This window comes from Carettochelys insculpta, chromosome 22, assembly GCF_033958435.1.
Source record: "Carettochelys insculpta isolate YL-2023 chromosome 22, ASM3395843v1, whole genome shotgun sequence".
NCBI lineage: Eukaryota > Metazoa > Chordata > Testudines > Carettochelyidae > Carettochelys > Carettochelys insculpta.
The window spans coordinates 10,246,548-10,266,006 of NC_134158.1; the positions used below are offsets into that span (position 1 = coordinate 10,246,548).

General features: G+C 66.2%; 1 protein-coding gene across 4 annotated transcripts; it reads left to right on the forward strand.

Moving 5' to 3' along the window:
• The first annotated feature begins 7,703 nt into the window (after positions 1 to 7,703).
• On the forward strand, positions 7,704 to 19,444 carry LOC142024560 (mediator of DNA damage checkpoint protein 1-like). 4 transcript variants are annotated; one of them, XM_075016660.1, is made up of 16 exons: positions 7,704 to 7,847; positions 8,279 to 8,401; positions 8,552 to 9,004; positions 9,697 to 9,775; positions 12,039 to 13,687; positions 13,766 to 13,861; positions 14,107 to 14,175; positions 14,448 to 14,492; positions 14,875 to 15,330; positions 15,696 to 16,012; positions 16,125 to 16,886; positions 17,204 to 17,317; positions 18,144 to 18,326; positions 18,453 to 18,578; positions 18,758 to 18,868; positions 19,107 to 19,444. In XM_075016660.1, exons 2-16 carry the CDS (start codon positions 8,281 to 8,283, stop codon positions 19,359 to 19,361), a joined length of 4,836 nt encoding a protein of 1,611 aa, XP_074872761.1. In that variant the 5' UTR covers positions 7,704 to 7,847; positions 8,279 to 8,280; the 3' UTR covers positions 19,362 to 19,444. The 4 variants fall into 4 exon arrangements, with proteins under 4 accessions (XP_074872761.1, XP_074872762.1, XP_074872760.1 ...); XM_075016661.1 differs by having other exon boundaries at positions 12,039 to 13,600; XM_075016662.1 differs by having other exon boundaries at positions 7,705 to 7,847; positions 12,039 to 12,523.
• The last annotated feature ends 15 nt before the right edge of the window (positions 19,445 to 19,459 follow it).

A 19,459-nucleotide genomic window follows, 5' to 3' on the forward strand; every position in this document is an offset into this window, starting at 1 on the left:
TGACTCTGAGACGAGGAGGCCAGGCCAGGCCAGGCCAGGCGCTATGGGGCTGTACACAGCTGGTGGTGGAGCTTTGTGACTTTTCGCTCACCCACAACTATTCATACCCTCAAATCAGCGGCACGGCTACAGGCCGCCGCATGGCCCCACCCAACGCCATCATGTCTTTGGCTGCCCCGGAACAACGCTTCCTCCGCTCTCATCCTCGAACACCCCCCCTGCTTGCGCTCCCTTGGTGCCATCTCCGTCGGCTGGACCCACGGGAAGAAGGCTCTCGAAGTGCTCCACCGCGATTCCATCCGTTCCCACCCCGCCGGCAGCCTCGGCCTGGACCAGGCCCCACAAGAGATCCACGTCCCGGGCACGACTGTGCAAATCAATGATGATCACACAAACGCCACCCTCCACTGGCGACCCATGGACCGCTGGGCTAACCTCCACACCTCCAGCTTCCATCCAGGGCACACCACCCGATCCACTGTACACAGCCAGGCAGCGAGGGACAAGCGCATCTGCTCCGACCCGTCAGACACAGCCAAACACCCACAAGACCTTCACTGAGCTTTCCTCAAACTACAACACCCCCCGAGGGAGATCGGCAGAGCCAGACGGGTACCCAGAAGCCGCCTAAGACAGGCCCAACAAGAGAACACCACTGGCCGTCACATCCATCATCATCAATAACTGTGGGCTGTGTCTGAGGCCTCTCTCCCTATTTCCTTCCACGTCACATACAGCCCCCAGCTAAAGCCTCTCCAGCGCATCATCAGGGATCTGCAGCCCACCCTGGGCAAGGATCCTTCACTCTCACAGGCCTTGGGAAGCAGCTGTCGTCCCCTACAGACACCCTGCCAACCTTAAACGAATCCTCGCCAGCAGCTACCGACCACACCACAGTAACGCTAAACCTGGACCCAATCCCTGCAACAAAGCTCAGGGTCAACTCTGCTCCCGTATCTACACCACACACACCTCATAGAGCTGGAAGGGACCTTGGGAGGTCATCTAGTCCAGTCTGTGATGGAGGGGGTGTGTGAGAGTCAGGCTGGATGTGTGTGTGACAGGCAGAGCAGCTCAGGATGACCCCTTGGGGCTGTAACCTAAGCTGGCAGGTAACACCTCTGACTGGGGGATTTTGAGTAAGAAGCTGGGGAGAGAGGGAAGCTGCACCCCAGAGGGGCCCCCTCGGGCTCCTCTCCCCAGGACGGGTTGGAAGGACTGTCTCTGCCGGCTGCACTGACCCCTCTGTGCTGAGCTGGGCTCTGTCGCCTCATGAACTCCCTGTTCTACCTGCTGAGTGAGAGTCACTCCTGCCTGTGGATGGGGGGGGACAGAGCCTGGGGACCCCTGAACCCCATCACACAGTCCCCTGCTCTCTGGGCTGGAGCAAACACCACATTTGTCCCTCATTCCTAAACAGCCTCTTCAAGGATTGAGCTCACAACCCTGGGTTTAGCAGGCCAGTGCTTCAACCATCACAGGACCTAACCGCATCAGCCACACCATGGGGGCGTTTTCACCTGCCCCTCTACTAATGTGATACGCGCCATCATGTGCCAGCAACGCCCCACAGCCATTGAGACAGCGTCTATGTCACAGAACCAAGGGACGGAAACGCACCCAAACCCGTAGGACGCTCCAGTCTCCCTGGCCGCTCGGTAGCAGGTTTCAAAGGAGCCACCCGGCACCAAAACCACTTCAAACCCAGACTCCAAGGAGAGACGGCGGAGCTGCAGTTCATTCCACACGTGGCCCCGTCGTCCGAGGCGGGAACCGAGACCGGGAGCGGCCGGCCAGCTACAGAAGCAGCTTCTCCTCTCTTGCTGTTCACGCTGCACCTCAGCGGCGGGTCGGCTCTGGCTTCCTCTTGTTTGGGCTCTCTCCATCCCACGAGCTGGGATAGTTAGACCTCTGGAACCCAGCGGGTCTTTGCCCAGGGAAGCTCGTCCTCCAAAGTCCAGTCCCTGGTCCCTAAAGAGCCTGCAAAGGCTGGACAGGCTGCAAAGGCTCTTGGACAAAGCATGAACGGACACAAAACGGACATCAAAAACCTCCTAACTCACAAACCCAGCACTTTAGTGGACTGGGCCATCCTCTTAATGACCCGAAAGTCTGTGTTTTACTTTAAGGATCGTTCACAGAGTGCTCAGACCTGTCAATGATATTCCACCTCGACACATTAACACGGGGTTTGAACCGGGACAGCAATTACCTGCCCCAGGATAAGGACTTTTTCACTTCGTTCGTTTTATCTAACTCTTGACTTCCCTGCTCTTCTGATTTGCCCGCCTTGATTGCAGGTTTTGCTTCTCTGTGCCTTAAATATGGAGTCTGTTCCGGTGTGGCTGTGGGCTGAAGAAGTGGGTCTGTCCCACGAAAGCTCATCGCCGAATAAATTATATTGTTAGTCTTTAAAGTGCTGCTGGACTGCTGGTTTGTTTCGCTCCAAACGCCGTCAGCGTGTAAGGCACCACAGGACCTCTGGTTGTTCTCGCGGATACAGCCCCTTCCCATGCTCGTGTTATCGGCCGCCAACTTTGGGTTGCTCTTTACACGTGTTACTTTACACAACTTTTGTACCTTTGTATTGTCCTGTTGTTACAGCCTTCGTAACCGACTCCACATTGTACCCACGGCTCCCTTGTGGGGGCAACACTCTGCTGTGTGAGCCTGTAAACCTTGTGCTGTCTGTACCAGGACAGGGGTGGGGGGGGGGTCATCTGGAAGTGCGAGTGCGGTGCTGAGGGCGCTACCTCTCTGTGAGGACAGGTGTGTGTGTGTGTTGGGGGGGTGGGATCCATCTGGAAGTGCGAGTGCGGTGCTGAGGGCGCTACCTCTGTGTGAGGACAGGTGTGTGTGTGTGTGTGTGTGTGTTGGGGGGTGGGATCCATCTGGAAGTGTGAGTGTGGTGCTGAGGGCGTTACCTCTGTGTGAGGACAGGTGTGTGTGTGTGTGTGTGTGTGTGTGTTGGGGGGGTGGGATCCATCTGGAAGTGTGAGTGCGGTGCTGAGGGCGTTACCTCTGTGTGAGGACAGGTGTGTGTGTGTGTGTGTGTGTGTGTGTGTGTGTGTTGGGGGGGTGGGATCCATCTGGAAGTGTGAGTGCGGTGCTGAGGGCGCTACCTCTGTGTGAGGACAGGTGTGTGTGTGTGTGTGTGTGTTGGGGGGTGGGATCCATCTGGAAGTGCGAGTGTGGTGCTGAGGGCGTTACCTCTGTGTGAGGACAGGTGTGTGTGTGTGTGTGTGTGTGTGTGTGTGTGTGTGTGTGTGTGTTGGGGGGTGGGATCCATCTGGAAGTGTGAGTGCGGTGCTGAGGGCGCTACCTCTGTGTGAGGACAGGTGTGTGTGTGTGTGTGTGTGTGTGTGTGTGTGTGTTGGGGGGGTGGGATCCATCTGGAAGTGTGAGTGTGGTGCTGAGGGCGTTACCTCTGTGTGAGGACAGGTGTGTGTGTGTGTGTGTGTGTGTGTGTTGGGGGGGTGGGATCCATCTGGAAGTGTGAGTGCGGTGCTGAGGGCGCTACCTCTCTGTGAGGACAGGGGTGTGTGTGTGTGTGTGTGTGTTGGGGGGGTGGGATCCATCTGGAAGTGTGAGTGCGGTGCTGAGGGCGCTACCTCTCTGTGAGGACAGGGGTGTGTGTGTGTGTGTGTGTGTTGGGGGGGTGGGATCCATCTGGAAGTGTGAGTGTGGTGCTGAGGGCGTTACCTCTGTGTGAGGACAGGTGTGTGTGTGTGTGTGTGTGTGTGTGTTGGGGGGGTGGGATCCATCTGGAAGTGTGAGTGCGGTGCTGAGGGCGTTACCTCTGTGTGAGGACAGGGGTGTGTGTGTGTGTGTGTGTGTGTTGGGGGGGTGGGATCCATCTGGAAGTGCGAGTGTGGTGCTGAGGGCGTTACCTCTGTGTGAGGACAGGTGTGTGTGTGTGTGTGTGTGTGTGTGTGTTGGGGGGGTGGGATCCATCTGGAAGTGCGAGTGTGGTGCTGAGGGAGTTTCCCTCTGGAGCCGCCTGTCTGGCCAACGAAGACCTGGTGGCTGAAGGACAATGAGAATGAGACGCTTCAGCCGCGACCCACCTGGAAGGGAGGGTGAAGTCCCACCTGAGGGGAGAACCCATCGGCCATTGCCTGGTGACTCCCAGCGCCTGGGGCAGTGGGACAGACCCCAGCTATGGGCTCAACCAGATAAACGCTGTGAGCACCACGCCAGGGTCTGGTTCCTGTCCTTGCCGCCCTCGGCGCATCCATCCGGCTCCACGCGCCCGTCTCAGCCCTCCGGCCACAGTGTGTGTCTGTCCGAGAGAGGCCCACAGCCCAGCGGTAAAAGCACCTCTGCTCTAGCCAGGCCGCGTGGAGTGGAGGGTCCCAGCTGGCACCCTCTGGGGGGAATTTGGGTCCTCACCTCCAAATTCACACCCTGGGAACTAGAGCTGTGGGGCGAGGGGAGAATAAGATAGAGCAGACACTGCCTTCCCTCCCACTGCTGGGGAGCACCCAGGAGTCCTGGCTCCCAGCCCCCTGCTCTAACCACCAGCCCCCACTGCCCTCCCAGAGCCAGGAAAGAACCCAGGAGTCCTGGAGCTCAGCCCTGCAACTCTAACCAGCAGCTGCCACTGCCTTCCCAGAACCAAAGACAGAACCCAGGAGTCCTGTCCCTTGCCGCACCAGATGCTGCCACGTCAGACCGGGTGCACCAGGAGGGACACTGGTACCTGCCCCGGCTCAGTGGTGTCTGATGCCGGTTTGATCTTTGCCTGAGTTCCAGCTGCTGGAAGAAGTTCATGGGCTGGGCGTGGGTGTGTCCAGCCCAGGCAGGTGCGGCTCTGTGCATCTCCCTGTGGGTCTGGGGTGAAAGAGGGGCCCCGGCCCTGCCCACAGCTCATGCTGGCAGTAACACGAGCATCAGCCAGTGTCATGCTCCAGGGACTCTGCCCCCGGTCAGGAAGGAACGCTTTTCCCTGGGGCTCTGATGTGTCCTCTTTGGGGCTTCTTCCTCTCTGCATCTCACGGCGGTGAGCGTGATGGGGGGCTGGCTTTTCTGTGGGGTGGAATTACCTGGCTGTGTCCCTCCTAAGCACACCCCTGTGGTGGCAGGATCTCAGCTCCCAGCTGTGCAGGGCCAAGGGCTCGGGCACTCAGCCAGGCCCTGGCCTCTGTGTGTGACTGGGGTGGGGACACCCCGGAGCCAGCCAAAGGCCTGTCCTGGGGCTGGATCCGAACTGGCCACCCCTGGGGGGACTCTCATGTCCCCAGGCGTGGACGCTGGGTGGATCCCTCCTCTTCAGCTGGTTCCCTGGGGGGTGGCAGGACTGGGGGCAGCACAAAGCCGGCTGTGAGCTTCCCCCAGCAGTGTCCTGCTGTCAGGTGAGCTGGCGAGGAGTGGGGTGGGGTGGTTCTGGGAGGGCACGCGGCCCGAGCAATGGTCGGGAAAGCAGCAGCCACGGAGACGGCAGGACACCTCGGTGCCTTAGCATCGGATCGGCTCGGCGCTGCCCTACCCCCGCCCCCCCATCATCATCCTCAGCGAGACCAGCAGGGCCTAGGGGACAGCAATGAGCTCTGGACAGACCTGGAGCCTTCCTGCCCCCGCTGCCCAGGCTCCTGCCACCCTGTCAGCACCACTGCCCTCTCCTCCTCCATCAGCCCCTGAAACTCCTTTCCTGCCACCCAGCCACGCCCACGTGCCCGTCTGTCTGTCCCTGTACGCCCGTCTGTCCTGCCCTGGGCCCATCCCACTACACCCCTCCATCTGTCTGTCTGTCCCAGGACTCTACTGTTCTGTCTTTGGTGCTGGGAGGGCAGTGGGGGCTGGTGGTTAGAGCAGGGCTGGAAGCCGGGACTCCTGGGTTCCCCCGGTGCTGGGGAGGCAGTGGGGGCTGGTGGTTGGAGCAGGGGCTGGGAGCCAGGACTCCTAGGTTCTCCCCGGGGCTGGGGGCACAGTGGGGGCTGGCGGTTAGAGTACGGGGCTGGGAGCCAGGACTTCTGGGTTCTCCCGGTGCTGGGAGGGCAGTGGGGGCTGGTGGTCAGAGCAGGGGCTGGGAGCCAGGACTTCTGGGTTCTCCCGGCACTGGGAGGGCAGTGGGGGCTGGTGGTTAGAGCAGGGCTGGGAGCCAGGACTCCTGGGTTCTCTCTGGCTCTGGGGAGCAGTGGGGGCTGGTGGTCAGAGCACGGGGTGGGAGCCAGGACTCCTGGGTTCTCCCCGGCGCTGGGAGGGCAGTGGGGGCTGGTGGTTAGAGCAGGGGTGGGAGCCAGGACTCCTGGGTTCTCCCCGGCGCTGGGGGGGCAGTGGGGGCTGGTGGTCAGAGCACGGGGTGGGAACCAGGACTCCTGGGTTCTCTCCCTGGTGCTGGGAGGGCAGTGGGGGCTGGTGGTTGGAGCAGGGGCTGGGAGCCAGGACTCCTGGGTTCTCCCGGTGCTGGGAGGGCAGTGGGGGCTGGTGGTTGGAGCAGGGGCTGGGAGCCAGGACTCCTGGGTTCTCCCCGGCGCTGGGGGGCAGTGGGGGCTGGTGGTCGGAGCAGGGGCTGGGAGCCAGGACTCCTGGGTTCTCCCCGGCGCTGGGGGGCAGTGGGGGCTGGTGGTCAGAGCAGGGGGCCGGGAGCCAGGACTCCTGGGTTCTCCCCGGCGCTGGGAGGGCAGTGGGGGCTGGTGGTTAGAGCAGGGGTGGGAGCCAGGACTCCTGGGTTCTCCCCGGCGCTGGGGGGGCAGTGGGGGCTGGTGGTCAGAGCACGGGGTGGGAACCAGGACTCCTGGGTTCTCTCCCTGGTGCTGGGAGGGCAGTGGGGGCTGGTGGTTGGAGCAGGGGCTGGGAGCCAGGACTCCTGGGTTCTCCCGGTGCTGGGGGGGCAGTGGGGGCTGGTGGTTAGAGCAGGGGCCGGGAACCAGGACTCCTGGGTTCTCTCCCCAGCGCTGGGGGGCAGCGGGGGCGGGTGGTCAGAGCAGGGGGCCGGGAGCCAGGACTCCTGGGTTCTCTCCCCGGCGCTGGGAGGGCAGCGGGGGCTGGTGGGTAGAGCAGGGGGGTGGGAGCCAGGACTCCTGGGTTCTCTCCCCAGCGCAGGAAGGGCAGTGGGGGCTGGTGGTTAGAGCGGGGCTGGGAGCCAGGACTCCTGGGTTCTCTCCCCAGCGCTGGGGGGGCAGTGGGGGCTGGTGGTTAGAGCGGGGCTGGGAGCCAGGACTCCTGGGTTCTCTCCCCGGTGCTGGGGGGGCAGTGGGGGCTGGTGGCTGGAGCAGGGGTGGGAGCCAGGGGTTACACCCCCCTGCCCGTACAGACGCCCCAGCCTCGCCCTGGCCCCGCCCCCAGACTATCAGGCGTGTGATGATCACGTGGGCAGGGCAGCCATGTCTTGGAGGACCGTGAGGTACACTCTGGCCTCGACCACAGTCTCTATGGTTCCCTGCTTGTCTGCACGGCCTCCTGCGCTTCCGTGGCCACCGTTGACGTCTTGGGCAGCAGGGGGCGGGGCCTGGGCGCGCGAGGGGCTGGGGTGGACGCTCGATCACGGGCGGAGCGGCGGCGCCGCCATGTTGTGGCGGACCCGGGGGGGAGGGGCGGCCGCTCTAGCCGAGACCTCGGTTACTCTATGATTCCCATGGTAACCTCTGCCTCGAGGTGAGCCTCTCTGTGGTGCGCCTTGGCCCAGCGGCGGTCTAGCCGGGCGCCCCCACCGCGCCTCTCTATGGTAACAGCGCGACGCTCTACGCGCTCCCCCGCCTCTCGGTGCGCCAACTTCCGGGGCGGGGGCGGGGCTCAGGGCGGTTGGGCCCGCCCGCTCCAATGATTGACAACCACCGAGGCCAATCAACACAAGGACAAGCTTTTAAAACAGTCTCCCTGCGGAGGGGTGGGAAGCGCCTGCCGGGGTGAGGGGCTGAGACAGTGGGGGGCAGTGGGGCAGGGTGAGGGGCGCTGGGGGCAGGGTGGGGGGCTGGGGCTGGGGCTGGGGGCAGGGTGAGGGGCGCTGGGGGCAGGGGGGGTTGGGGCAGTGGGGCAGGGTGAGGGGCGCTGGGGGCAGGGTGGGGGGCTGGGGCAGTGGGGCAGGGTGAGGGGCGCTGGGGGCAGGGTGGGGGGCGGGGGCAGTGGGGCAGGGTGAGGGGCGCTCGGGGCAGGGTGGGGGGCTGGGGCAGTGGGGTAGGGTGAGGGGCGCTGGGGGCAGGGTGGGGGGCTGGGGCAGTGGGGCAGGGTGAGGGGTGCTGGGGGCAGGGTGGGGGGGCACTGGGGGCAGGGGCCGGTCAGGGCCTGGGGGGACTGGGGTTTGCTGCCGCCCCCGTGACCACCCTTCCCCACCCCCCAGCCATGGAGGAGACGCAGCTGCTGGAGCCAGAGGATGAGGAGCGGCACCTGTCTGGCACCGGGGACCCTGCGGGGCCCGTGGGGCGTCTGCACCTGCTGGGCAGCAAGTACGGGCCGGAGCGAGGTCAGTGGGGGCAGCGGGGGCTAGCGGTTAGAGCCGGGGGGTCTGGTGCTCGGACACCTGGGTTCTCTTCCAGCTCTGTGTGGGGGCGGGTTGGGGGGCAGCAGAGCTGTTGACTCGCAGGCATCAGGACTCCTGGGTTCTCTCCCCCAGATTTCTGGATCTACCCTGGGCAGACGGTGGTGGGGCGCCTGCCCAGCTGCGGGGTCTGCCTGCCGGCCCCCTCGGTCTCCAAGGCCCACGCGGTGATCGAGGTGAGCTCGCCCGACGGGCCCCACCTGCTCTACGACCGGGGCAGCCTGAACGGGACCCGGCGCCGCCGTGCCGTCCTGGTGCCCCACGTGCGCTACAGCCTGACCCACGGCGACATCCTCCTCTTCGGGGACGTGGGCTGCCAGTACTTCCTGCTGCCCCCGGGGGGCGCCGACCCTGACGACTCGCTGGAGGTGCCGCCCACCCAGCCCCTGGCCTGTCCCGCCCTGGCCATCGAGGGGACCCCTGCCCCCAGCAAGAGGGTCGGCTACGGGGCTGTGCTGGCCCAGGACTCCGAGGATGAGGAGGAGCTGTGGGGTGAAGGAAGGCTACTGCACTTGCCTGGGAGCAACGGTGAGTGAGGGCGGGTCTGTCACATTGTTATCAACCCTATGATAACAAATCAGTGGCGGGAATTACGCCCCCCCCCCGGCGGTGTTAGAGAAAATCCTTGTTATTATGGTAGGACCTATGATGATAAACTAGAAACAGGAATTACGCCCCTCCCTGGCAGTGTCAGAGAACTCCCCTGACATTATGGTAGGCCCTACGATAACAAACGAATAATGGGAATTATGTCCTTCCCTGGCAGTGTTAGAGTAACCCCCTGATATTATGGTAGGCCCTATGATGACAAAACAGCAACGGGAATTATGCATCCCCGCTCTGCCCGGCCCTGCCCCTGGCAGTGTTAGAGAGCTCCCCTGATATTATGGTAGGCCCTACAAGAACAAAGTAGCCCCGTGGGGGCATAAGTTGGCCAGTGGGGAGCTTGGGGGTGCTCTCCTTTGCTCCCCTCTCCAGCTATGCCCCAGTTCTGCTCAGGGGGTCCTGTGATATTCCTGTAGGCCCTACAATAACAAACCCGTGTTTGTGGGGAGAGTCCCGGGGTTCTGCTCCTGGAGCGGGGGAGGGGGCTGGAGTTGAGACACCCGCTTTGTTGTGGTAGACCCTATAGTAACAGGTGAGGGGTGGGAGGGATGAGGGGAGAGCTTTGCAGGCCCCTGGGCAGCCCACTGATGCCCCATGTCTGTCCTGTCCACCAGGATCTGACTCCTCCGCTGAGGCTGGGGCCCGCTCGCAGGCCACCTTCTCCTCCCCCTCTGCAAATGTGGTGCCGGAAAGGTAGAGTCGGGGCCGGCCGGCACAGCTGGGGCAGCCAGGATGCCTGGGTTCCTTGGGAGGCAGTGGGGGCTGGAGGTGGAAGTGGGGGTGTTGCAGGGAGCACTGCCGGATGCGGGATTCCGTGCCGTGGGATTCAGCAGTGGGCCTGGCTTGTCGGGGCGCCTCAGGGCAGGGGGACGTGGTAATGTGAGACTTGGGATTAGGTTGGGAGAGCTCAGTTGGTGGTGGGGGCAGCTAAGTAGGAGGTGCTGTGGGGCTGGGTTGGGGGCTAGGTAGGGGGCGCCGGGGGCTGGGTTGGGGGCTAGGTAGGGGGCGCCGGGGGTTGGGTTGGGGACTAGGTAGGAGGCACCGTGGGGCTGGGTTGGGATGCCTGGTAGGGGGTGCTGTACGGCTGGGTTGGGGGCTCAGTAGGGTGTGCCGTGGGGCTGGGTTGGGGCGCCTGGTAGGGGGTGCCTTGGGGGGCTTGGTAGGGGGTGCTGTACGGCTGGGTTGGGGGCTCAGTAGGGTGTGCCGTGGGGCTGGGTTGGGGGCTAGGTAGGAGGCACCGTGGGGCTGGGTTGGGGCGCCTGGTAGGGGGTGCCTTGGGGGGCCTGGTAGGGGGTGCTGTACGGCTGGGTTGGGGGCTCAGTAGGAGGTGCCGTGGGGCTGGGTTGGGGGCTAGGTAGGGGGCGCCGGGGGTTGGGTTCGGGACTAGGTAGGAGGCACCGTGGGGCTGGGTTGGGGGGCCTGGTAGGGGGTGCTGTACGGCTGGGTTGGGGGCTCAGTAGGGTGTGCCATGGGGCTGGGTTGGGGACTAGGTAGGAGGCACCGTGGGGCTGGGTTGGGGCGCCTGGTAGGGGGTGCTGTACGGCTGGGTTGGGGGCTCAGTAGGGTGCGCCGGAGGCTGGGTTGGGGGCCTGGTAGGGGGTGCTGTACGGCTGGGTTGGGGGCTCGGTAGGGTGCGCCGTGGGGCTGGGTTGGGGGCTCGGTAGGGTGCGCCGTGGGGCTGGGTTGGGGGCTCAGTAGGGTGCGCCGGAGGCTGGGTTGGGGGGCCTGGTAGGGGGTGCTGTACGGCTGGGTTGGGGGCTCAGTAGGGTGCGCCGTGGGGCTGGGTTGGGGGCTCGGTAGGGGGCGCCGGAGGCTGGGTTGGGGGGCCTGGTAGGGGGTGCTGTACGGCTGGGTTGGGGGCTCAGTAGGGTGCGCCGTGGGGCTGGGTTGGGGGCTCGGTAGGGTGCGCCGTGGGGCTGGGTTGGGGGCTCAGTAGGGTGCGCCGGAGGCTGGGTTGGGGGGCCTGGTAGGGGGTGCTGTACGGCTGGGTTGGGGGCTCAGTAGGGTGTGCCATGGGGCTGGGTTGGGGACTAGGTAGGAGGCACCGTGGGGCTGGGTTGGGGCGCCTGGTAGGGGGTGCTGTACGGCTGGGTTGGGGGCTCAGTAGGGTGCGCCGGAGGCTGGGTTGGGGGGCCTGGTAGGGGGTGCTGTACGGCTGGGTTGGGGGCTCGGTAGGGTGCGCCGTGGGGCTGGGTTGGGGGCTCGGTAGGGTGCGCCGTGGGGCTGGGTTGGGGGGCCTGGTAGGGGGTGCTGTACGGCTGGGTTGGGGGCTCAGTAGGGTGCGCCGTGGGGCTGGGTTGGGGGCTCGGTAGGGGGCGCCGGAGGCTGGGTTGGGGGGCCTGGTAGGGGGTGCTGTACGGCTGGGTTGGGGGCTCAGTAGGGTGCGCCGTGGGGCTGGGTTGGGGGCTCGGTAGGGTGCGCCGTGGGGCTGGGTTGGGGGCTCAGTAGGGTGCGCCGGAGGCTGGGTTGGGGGGCCTGGTAGGGGGTGCTGTACGGCTGGGTTGGGGGCTCAGTAGGGTGCGCCGTGGGGCTGGGTTGGGGGCTCGGTAGGGGGCGCCGGAGGCTGGGTTGGGGGCTCGGTAGGGGGCGCCGGAGGCTGGGTTGGGGGCTCGGTAGGGGGCGCCGTGGGGCTGGGTTGGGGGCTCGGTAGGGGGCGCCGTGGGGCTGGGTTGGGGGCTCGGTAGGGGGCGCCGTGGGGCTGGGTTGGGGGCTCGGTAGGGGGCGCCGTGGGGCTGGGTTGGGGGCTCGGTAGGGTGCGCTGGAGGCTGGGTTGGGGGGCCTGGTAGGGGGTGCTGTACGGCTGGGTTGGGGGGCTCAGTAGGGTGCGCCGTGGGGCTGGGTTGGGGGCTCGGTAGGGGGCGCTGGAGGCTGGGTTGGGGGCTCAGTAGGGTGCGCTGTGGGGCTGACTCTGCAGCTTTGAGCAGGTTCTAATCCCCTTCCCTTCTTTGCCCCCCAGCGACGAGGAAGGGGGCGAGACCCCGCACACCCTCCGTCCCACCCCGCGCTACAAGGGGAACCCCAGCTCGCCGCAGAATGGGGCTACTGCAGGGCTGGGCGGGAAGGATCCGGAGTCTGCGCTGGCCGCCGGCTGCTGGGACCTGGGACCCGACCACACACAAGTCACCTCGGGCCCCCCAGGGCAGCGACCTGCCAGCCCCCCGGGGAGCCTGGCTCTTGGGGGCCCGGTAAACGGTCGCCCTGGTCAGGCAGGCAGCGAGCCGGAGGTTGTGGATCACAGGGGTGAGATGCCTGCCATTGAGGTGGGCAGCGACACAGATGAGGAGGAGGAGGAGGAGGCGGCAAATCGGGACGTTCAGCGCCGTCGTCAACGCGCTGTCCCTGGGGGCAGGGATGCCGCCGGGCCAGAGGTTCCAGATGGGCACCCAGAGGGCCATGGGCTTGCGGGGAACAGGGACAGCGAGACAGAAGTGGGACAGGCAGGTGTGAATTCTGATGTTGGGTGTCCAAAGACCCATTGGGCCATGGCTGAGGTGGGGAGCGATACAGATGTGGAGGAGGAGGAGGTGGGGTGTCCAGGTGTTGCCCAGAAAATCCATCAGCCCATCACTGAGGTGGGGAGCGATACAGATGAGGAGGCGGCGGCAGCAGCAGAGAACGCAAAGGTGATGGGGAGCCGGCAGCCCCTTCTCCCTGCGGGCCGAGAGGCAAGTGTGGAGAAGGCAGAGAATCCAGATGTTGCTCAGAAGACCCATCAGGCTGTGGCCGAGGTGGGGAGCGATACAGATGTGGAGGAGGCGGCAGTAGGGGATCCAGATGTTCACAGGCCCCATCAGGCCTTGGCCGAGGTGCAGAGTGATACAGATGTGGAGGAGGAGGTGGGGTGCCCAGATGTTGCCCAGAAAGTCCATCAGCCCATCACTGAAGTGGGGAGCGATACAGATGTGGAGGAGGAGGAGGTGGGGTGCCCAGATGTTGCTCAGAAGACCCATCAGCCCATGACTGAGGTGGGGAGCGATACCGATGTGGAGGAGGCGGCGGTACAGAATCCAGATGTGGCGCAGAAGGATGCTGGAGCTGCTTTTGCTGGGGGCAGAGGTGCTGATGTGGGCAGGCTGGTGGGAAAACCCCTCATGGCACAAACGGGCAGGGAGCTCGCCGATCCCGGGGACAGCGATACCGATGCGGAGGCGGCTGGGCGGAGCCCAGATGTTGGCAGACAGCAGGACCCTGGCGCTGACCCCGGGGACAGCGATACCGATGTGGAGGAGTCTGGCGGGAGCCCGGCCGTGGCGGTTGACGTCGGCAGCAATACCAATGCGGAGGCGGCCGGGCGGAGCCCAGATGTTGGCAGACAGCGCGACCCTGGCACTGACCCCAGGGACAGCGATACCGATGTGGAGGCGGCCTGTGGAGTGAAGTCCGCCCAGGCCCCAAGACCAGCAGGGGGCCCAGCCCCCCAGTCCTGCACTAGCCCCGAGGCACCAGACGTCGTCAGGACCGAGCGGCCGCCGTGGGGCCTGGCCCAGCCTGGGGACGAGAGCGAGACGGATGCGGAGGGTGAATACGGGGCTGGGCTGGGCCGGGCTAGGCTGCCTGCCTGGGTGCCTGGGTCCCCTTCCCCATCCTGGTGTCTGGCTCCCCGGGGTGAGTGCTGCGCAGTGCATGCTGGGATACGGTCGAGGCGCCAGTTTCACCCCACCTCTTGCTTTCCTTCCCTTCCAGAGGACGCTGACTTTGCCCTCCAGGCCACACAGTGTTACCTGCCCAAGGAGGCCCTGTGTTCGGGGGCCAAGGCCACCAGCGCCCCGCAAGCTGCAGGTGGGACTCTGGGAGGGGAGCAGGGTCTAGTGGTCAGAGCTAGGGGGAGGGGACGGAGCCAGGACTCCTGGGTTCTGTCTCTGGCTCCAGCTTGCTGCGTGACCGCCGCCACGTCCCTTCCCCGCTCTGGGCCTCAGTTTCCCCCATGACCCAGCACATGTCCCTCCTGCGGGGGGAGGGTCGGGGGGTTGCCTGGCCCCGAGCTGGGTGCTGGGAAGGACCCTGGGTCATTGCTCTCCCCACAGATTCGGGGAGCAGGCTGGAGGAAGAGGCCACCCAGACATTTCTGTTGAGACCACCTCCGCCGGTGAGAGGTGGGTGGGTGTGATCCCCCCCGTGTGTCTTCCTGGGGCAGCTCCCCTGCCCTGCTGGGCTGAGCACTCCCACTTCTGTGTGTAGGTCAGCCGGGGGCGGGGCCTCAGGCAGGGGGCGGAGCTGGTGTGAGACCAGCCTTGGGCAGGGGCATGGGTGGTAAGGGTGGGGGCGGGTCTTGGGCAGGGGGCGGGGTTAGTGTCCTATGGGGGCGGGGCCTCGAGCATGTCACTGTTCCCTCCCACTTCCTGCTGTCACGCTGCTGCCTTTGCAGGGTCGGTGATGTCGCCCCCTGCTGGCCCAGCCCTGCACACGCCAGGTGAGCGCGACAGGCAGGGGAGGTAGCGGACACCTGGCCAGAGCCACCTGCTGGGACTTCAGGATGGGGTGCAAAGGATTCTGGGACATGCAAGGGCTGCAGCCATGACGGACCCGTCTCTGCTGGTCCCCTCACCTCCCTGCCCGACCACGGCTGAGTGGAGTCTTGGGGGGCGGGGGCTGGGAGCCCGGACACCTGGGTTCCCTGCCCAGCTCTAGGAGGGCTGCGGGGTGTAATGGTTAGAGCAGGGGGGCTGGGAGCCCAGACTCGTGGGTTCCCTTCCCAGCTCTAGGAGGGCTATGGGGTGTAATGGTTAGAGTGGGGGGGGGGCTGGGAACCCGGACTCCTGGGTTCCCTCCTCAGTGTCGCCTTCCCCGCCTAGTCTGCAGCTCTTCGGAGAAGGAGGAGGACTCGGAGGAGGACCCATGTGTGGCGGACGCGACTCAGTCGTTCTGCGAGGAGCCCGGGTGCCGCTCTGCCCCACCCGCCAGCCCCGAGGAGGAGGAGGAGGAGACCCAGCTGCTGCTCCCCCCTCCGCCCCCAGAGGGCGCCCTGTCTCAGCAGCAGCCTGCAGTACCCGGCCAGTCCTCTGGGGGGCGACTGCCCCTTGGCGCCCTGGCGCTCCCTGCTGCGCGGCCCGGCCCTGAGGCCCCTGGCAGGACCCTGCCAGCAGGGGGCGCTGGGCTGGAGCCCACACAGGGGGAGTCCCAGCCCATGCGGCTGGCGCTGAGCGCCTCCCCTAGGCCAGGCCTGGCGCTGCAGGGCGAGGGCGGGCGGGCAGGAGCGGAGCCCAGGGGCAGCAGCTCTGGGCACCGGGCGCAGGGCCTGAGTGAGCAGGGTGAGTGGTGTCTGGGAGAGCGCAGGGGCGTGTAACGCTCCTGGTGCGACGCGCGGGGCTGTGTAACGCTGCGGGGGCGCGTGACGCGTGCGATGCGACGCACGGGCGCGTGACGCTCGCAGTGCGACGTGCGCGGGGGTGTGTAACGCTCCGGGTGTGACGTGCCTGGGCTGTAATGCTCCAGGTGCCACACGCGGGGGCGCGACGCTCCTGGTGCGACGTGTGCCAGCAGTCACTGTGTGCATCACACCCTCGTGCAGGGGTGCGGCATGTGCCGGCCGGTCACACTCTGCACCTTGGCTGGCAGCGCCCCATAGTGGTCCTGCAGGGAACCGCCGCAATGGCTGAATTCCCCTCTTCGGCAGGCGGCCTGGAGGCTGGGGGCAGACTGGAGGCCCCAGCGACTGCCAGAGACCTGGGGACTGAGCCCCGGACCACGCGGGACCTGGAGGTCAATGCCGAGCCCCAGCCCACGAGGGACCCAGAGGCCGAGGCCGAGACCGCAGGGAACCCAGAGCCCCAGCCCACGAGGGACCCAGAGGCTGAGCCCCAGCCCGCAGGGGACCCAGAGGCCGAGGCCCAGCCTGCGAGGGACCCAGAGGCCAAGGCCGAGGCCCAGCGCATGGGGGACCTGGAGGCCCAGCCACAGCCCGCGGGGGCCCAGGCTAAGGATGCTGGGCAGGTGAGCTGGGGCTGGTGCCCCTCTTGGAGGAACAGAGGCTGCTCCCATCTCCCAGAGCTGGGTGGGACCCAGGCGTCCTGGCCCTGCTCCATCTCTCTCTCTCCACCCGCAGGTCCCGGAGGCCCAGCCCAGCCCCCCAGCCCCTGTGAGGCGCCGGAGCCTGCGATCGGCAGCACCTCCTGCTCCCCCGCTGCCCGCTGTGGGCCCGGAGAGGCGGAGCCAGCGGCGCAGGGCGGAGCCAGGCAGCTCACAGGGGGAGTTGCCGGTGGCGCCCACAAAGCCCACCGTGGCCATCCCTGCGCGCAGGGCCCGGCGCCAGCTCTGCAGCCTGGCCCTGTACCTGGATGTGTCGGAGGCAGAGCAACCTGGCCCTGGGAAGAGGCCCAGGAGGGGCCCAGGAGCCCAGGACCTGTCCCCGGAGTTGGGGGCTGCAAGCCAGGGGGCACCGGGCCAGGCCCAGAGATCTCGGGGGGCTGCAGGTGCAGAGCCAGTCCCCACTGCCAAGCCCAGCACAGGCCCAGGGGCCCCAGGCCGGGCCCAGAGATCCCGGCGGGCTGCAGGCGCGGAGCCGGTCCCCACTGCTGAGCCCAGCACAGGCCCAGGGGCCCCAGGCCGGGCCCAGAGATCCCGGAGGGCTGCAGGCGCGGAGCCGGTCCCCACTGCCGAGCCCAGCACTGGCCCGGGGGCAGGGGAGCTGGGGGCGTCACAGGGCCGGGCCCGGCGGTCCCAGAGAGCCCCCGCCCGGGAGTTGGCTGCCAGGAGGAGGGGCGGCCCAGAGCCAGCTGGGGCAGCCCCAGGGGAGGGGGCAGGAGTGGCCGCATCGGAGCCCCCCACGGCCCTGGAGAATGCTGAATGCGGCGCTGGCAAGAGGAGGGTGAGTAGGGGCTGGCGGGGCAGGATGGGTGGTTCTGGGGAAAGGAGTGGGGATGAGGGGCTGGGAGCGGGGCCTATATGCTGTTTGTGGGATGCTGCCCTGTTGTGTAGACCTGTTGGGGTTCTTTGTCGAATGGGCGGGGCTTAGTTAGCTGGGGGCGGAGCCTGGTACCCAGGGGGTGGGGATTCCAGGGTTGGGGTGAGCTTGAGAGCCAGGACCTCTCCTGCTGGGGGTGTGGTCTGAGCATGGGGGCGGGGCCGGCAGGCCATGGGGCAGGGCTATGGGGCGTGTCACTCTCTCCCGCTCTCCCCCCGCAGGAGGCGCTGGTGCCCCCACTGCGCCGCCGGAGCTCGGAGAACAAGGCGGAGGGGCTGCCGGCCAGGGCCACGCGCCGGTCCCAGGGGCCACCCGGGGGTGCGACATCCCCCAAGGTGAGGGCGGTGGGGGCAGGGCCTCCCCCTTGCAGCTCGGCACCTGGCGGTACTCGGGGTGGGCAGGATGCGCCCGGCCAGGCACAGCCGGGGGGGGGGCGGGGGGGAACAGCCCACCTGTGCGGGGGCGGGGGGGATATGCCAAGCTGTAAGGGTGGGGTAGGGAGGACTCTACCACAGTGCCTTATCCTGGGGGAGGGAGAGGACTATACCAAGTTGTCTTGTCTAGGATGGGGGGGGGTGAGAGTGGGTCGTACCAAACAGCCCTGCCCTGAAGGGTGGGGGGAGGGAATTACCAAGTCAGCTGGCTTCACAGGGGTGATTGGGAGGGGACTGGAGCATGGGGGCCTGTCTCCAAGGAGTGTGATAAGAGGGTGACTGTACCCGAAACGGTGGCAGGAAGGGGACAGTGCCAAGGTGCCCTTTTCTAGTGGGGGTGGCATTGATGGGATGTACCAAGGTACCCTTGCTCACATAGATGCTGAGAGAGGATTATACCAAGTTGCTCTGGGGATGTCCCAAGTTGTCCTTGTCCCCCGGGGTAGCAGGGTGGGTGCTACCGAGTTGCCCTGCCCATAGGGGATGGTGTGGAACGGAATGTACCACATTGCCCTGCCCACAGCGGGTGGCTGGTAGGGGACTGTACCAAGTTGCTCTGCCCACCGGGGGTGGCGGGTAGGGGACTGTACTAAGTTGCCCTGCCCACGGGGGGTGGTGGGTAGGGAGCTGTACCATGTTGCCCTGCCCCAATGGTGTCAGGGAGGACTGTACCACCCCACACTGCTTGGGGGGACGGGCTGGCGGTGCTAATTGTGCCCCTCCTCAGGTGCTGTTCACAGGGGTGATAGACGAGGCAGGTGAGCAGGTGGTGGCGGCGCTGGGTGGGGCGCTGGCCCAGTCTGTTTTCGACTGCACCCACCTGGTGACGGACCGCGTGCGGCGCACCGTCAAGTTCCTGTGCGCACTGGCCCGGGGGGTGCCCATCGTCACGCTGGACTGGCTGGACAAGGTGCTGCTCCGGGGGCCAGGGGGTCTCGGTGGATGGGGGGCAGCGATGGGGGAGGAGCCAATGTCAGGGGGGTCAGGTGGGCATCACACACCCCCCCCCCCCCCGTGACGCGGCTCCTCTCCCCAGAGCGGGCGCAGCTCCTGCTTCCTGGCGCCCAGCAGCTTCCTGGTGCGGGACATGGAGCGGGAGAAAGATTTCCACTTCAGCCTGGCCCAGTCACTGAAGCGTGCCCGCCGGGGGGCCCTGCTCCAGGTGAGAGCCCCCCCCTCCTCCTTGTTACCCCCCTCCCCCAGAAGTCTCTACTGCTGACACGTGGGCTCTGGGTTCAGCTGCCTGCTCCAAACTGTGGCCAGGGCCTGCCCCTCACTGCCCCCCTTCCCTCCTGGGGGCCAGGTGGTCAGTGGGGTCTTAGCTGCGCCTCCCTCCCCCAGGGCTATGAGATCCACGTCACCCCCAGCGTCAAGCCGGAGCCCGAGCACATGAAGGACATAATCCAGTGCAGTGGGGGAGCCTTCCTGCCCCACATGCCCCGGGCCTATAAGGTGAGGGGTGCTGCACTGGGGGGGGGGGGCAGGGGCTGCGGGTTGGGAGTGGTGGGCGGTGGTGCATCAGGGGATTTGGGGTGGGAATGAGTGTGGAGGGCTTCAGGCTGGGGAACGGGTGAGGGGTGCTGCAGGGTGGGAGGGGGCAGGGCTGGCAGGGGCTGCTGCAGGTGGGAGATGGGGGGACCAGCACGAGGGGGGTTGTGGGGTGGGACTCAGCCAGATTTAACCCTTCCAGGACAAGTGCATCATCATCTCCTGCCCCGAGGACCTGCCCCGCTGCCGCCCTGCCCTGAGCGCTGGGCTGCCTGTGGCTAGCGCCGAGCTGATCCTCACGGGCGTCCTGCGGCAGGCACTGGACCTGGCCGCCCACCGGCTGGACAGCCTGCCCGCCCCAGCCCCGCCCAGCGCTGCCCCCACCCGTGGGAGCAAGCGGAAGGGGGTGTCCGCCCTCGCCCCTGCCCCGACCAGCTCTGCCAAGAGACGGCGCTGAGGGTGGATAGACCTCAACCTTCCCCCTTCCTCCCTCCCGGCCGTGTAAATACCCCATTTGTAGAGCAATAAAGTCATTTTGCAATAAAAGTGTGAGTC

Bases quoted from the DNA above. Each gene is read 5' to 3' on its own strand.
- LOC142024560 (XM_075016659.1), top strand. From the start codon at position 8,281: ATGGAGGAGACGCAGCTGCTGGAGCCAGAGGATGAGGAGCGGCACCTG. The intron at 9,776-12,038 runs GTAGAGTCGGGG...TTTGCCCCCCAG, and splicing joins GCAAATGTGGTGCCGGAAAG to CGACGAGGAAGGGGGCGAGA. The intron at 17,318-18,143 runs GTGAGGGCGGTG...GCCCCTCCTCAG, and splicing joins GGGGTGCGACATCCCCCAAG to GTGCTGTTCACAGGGGTGAT.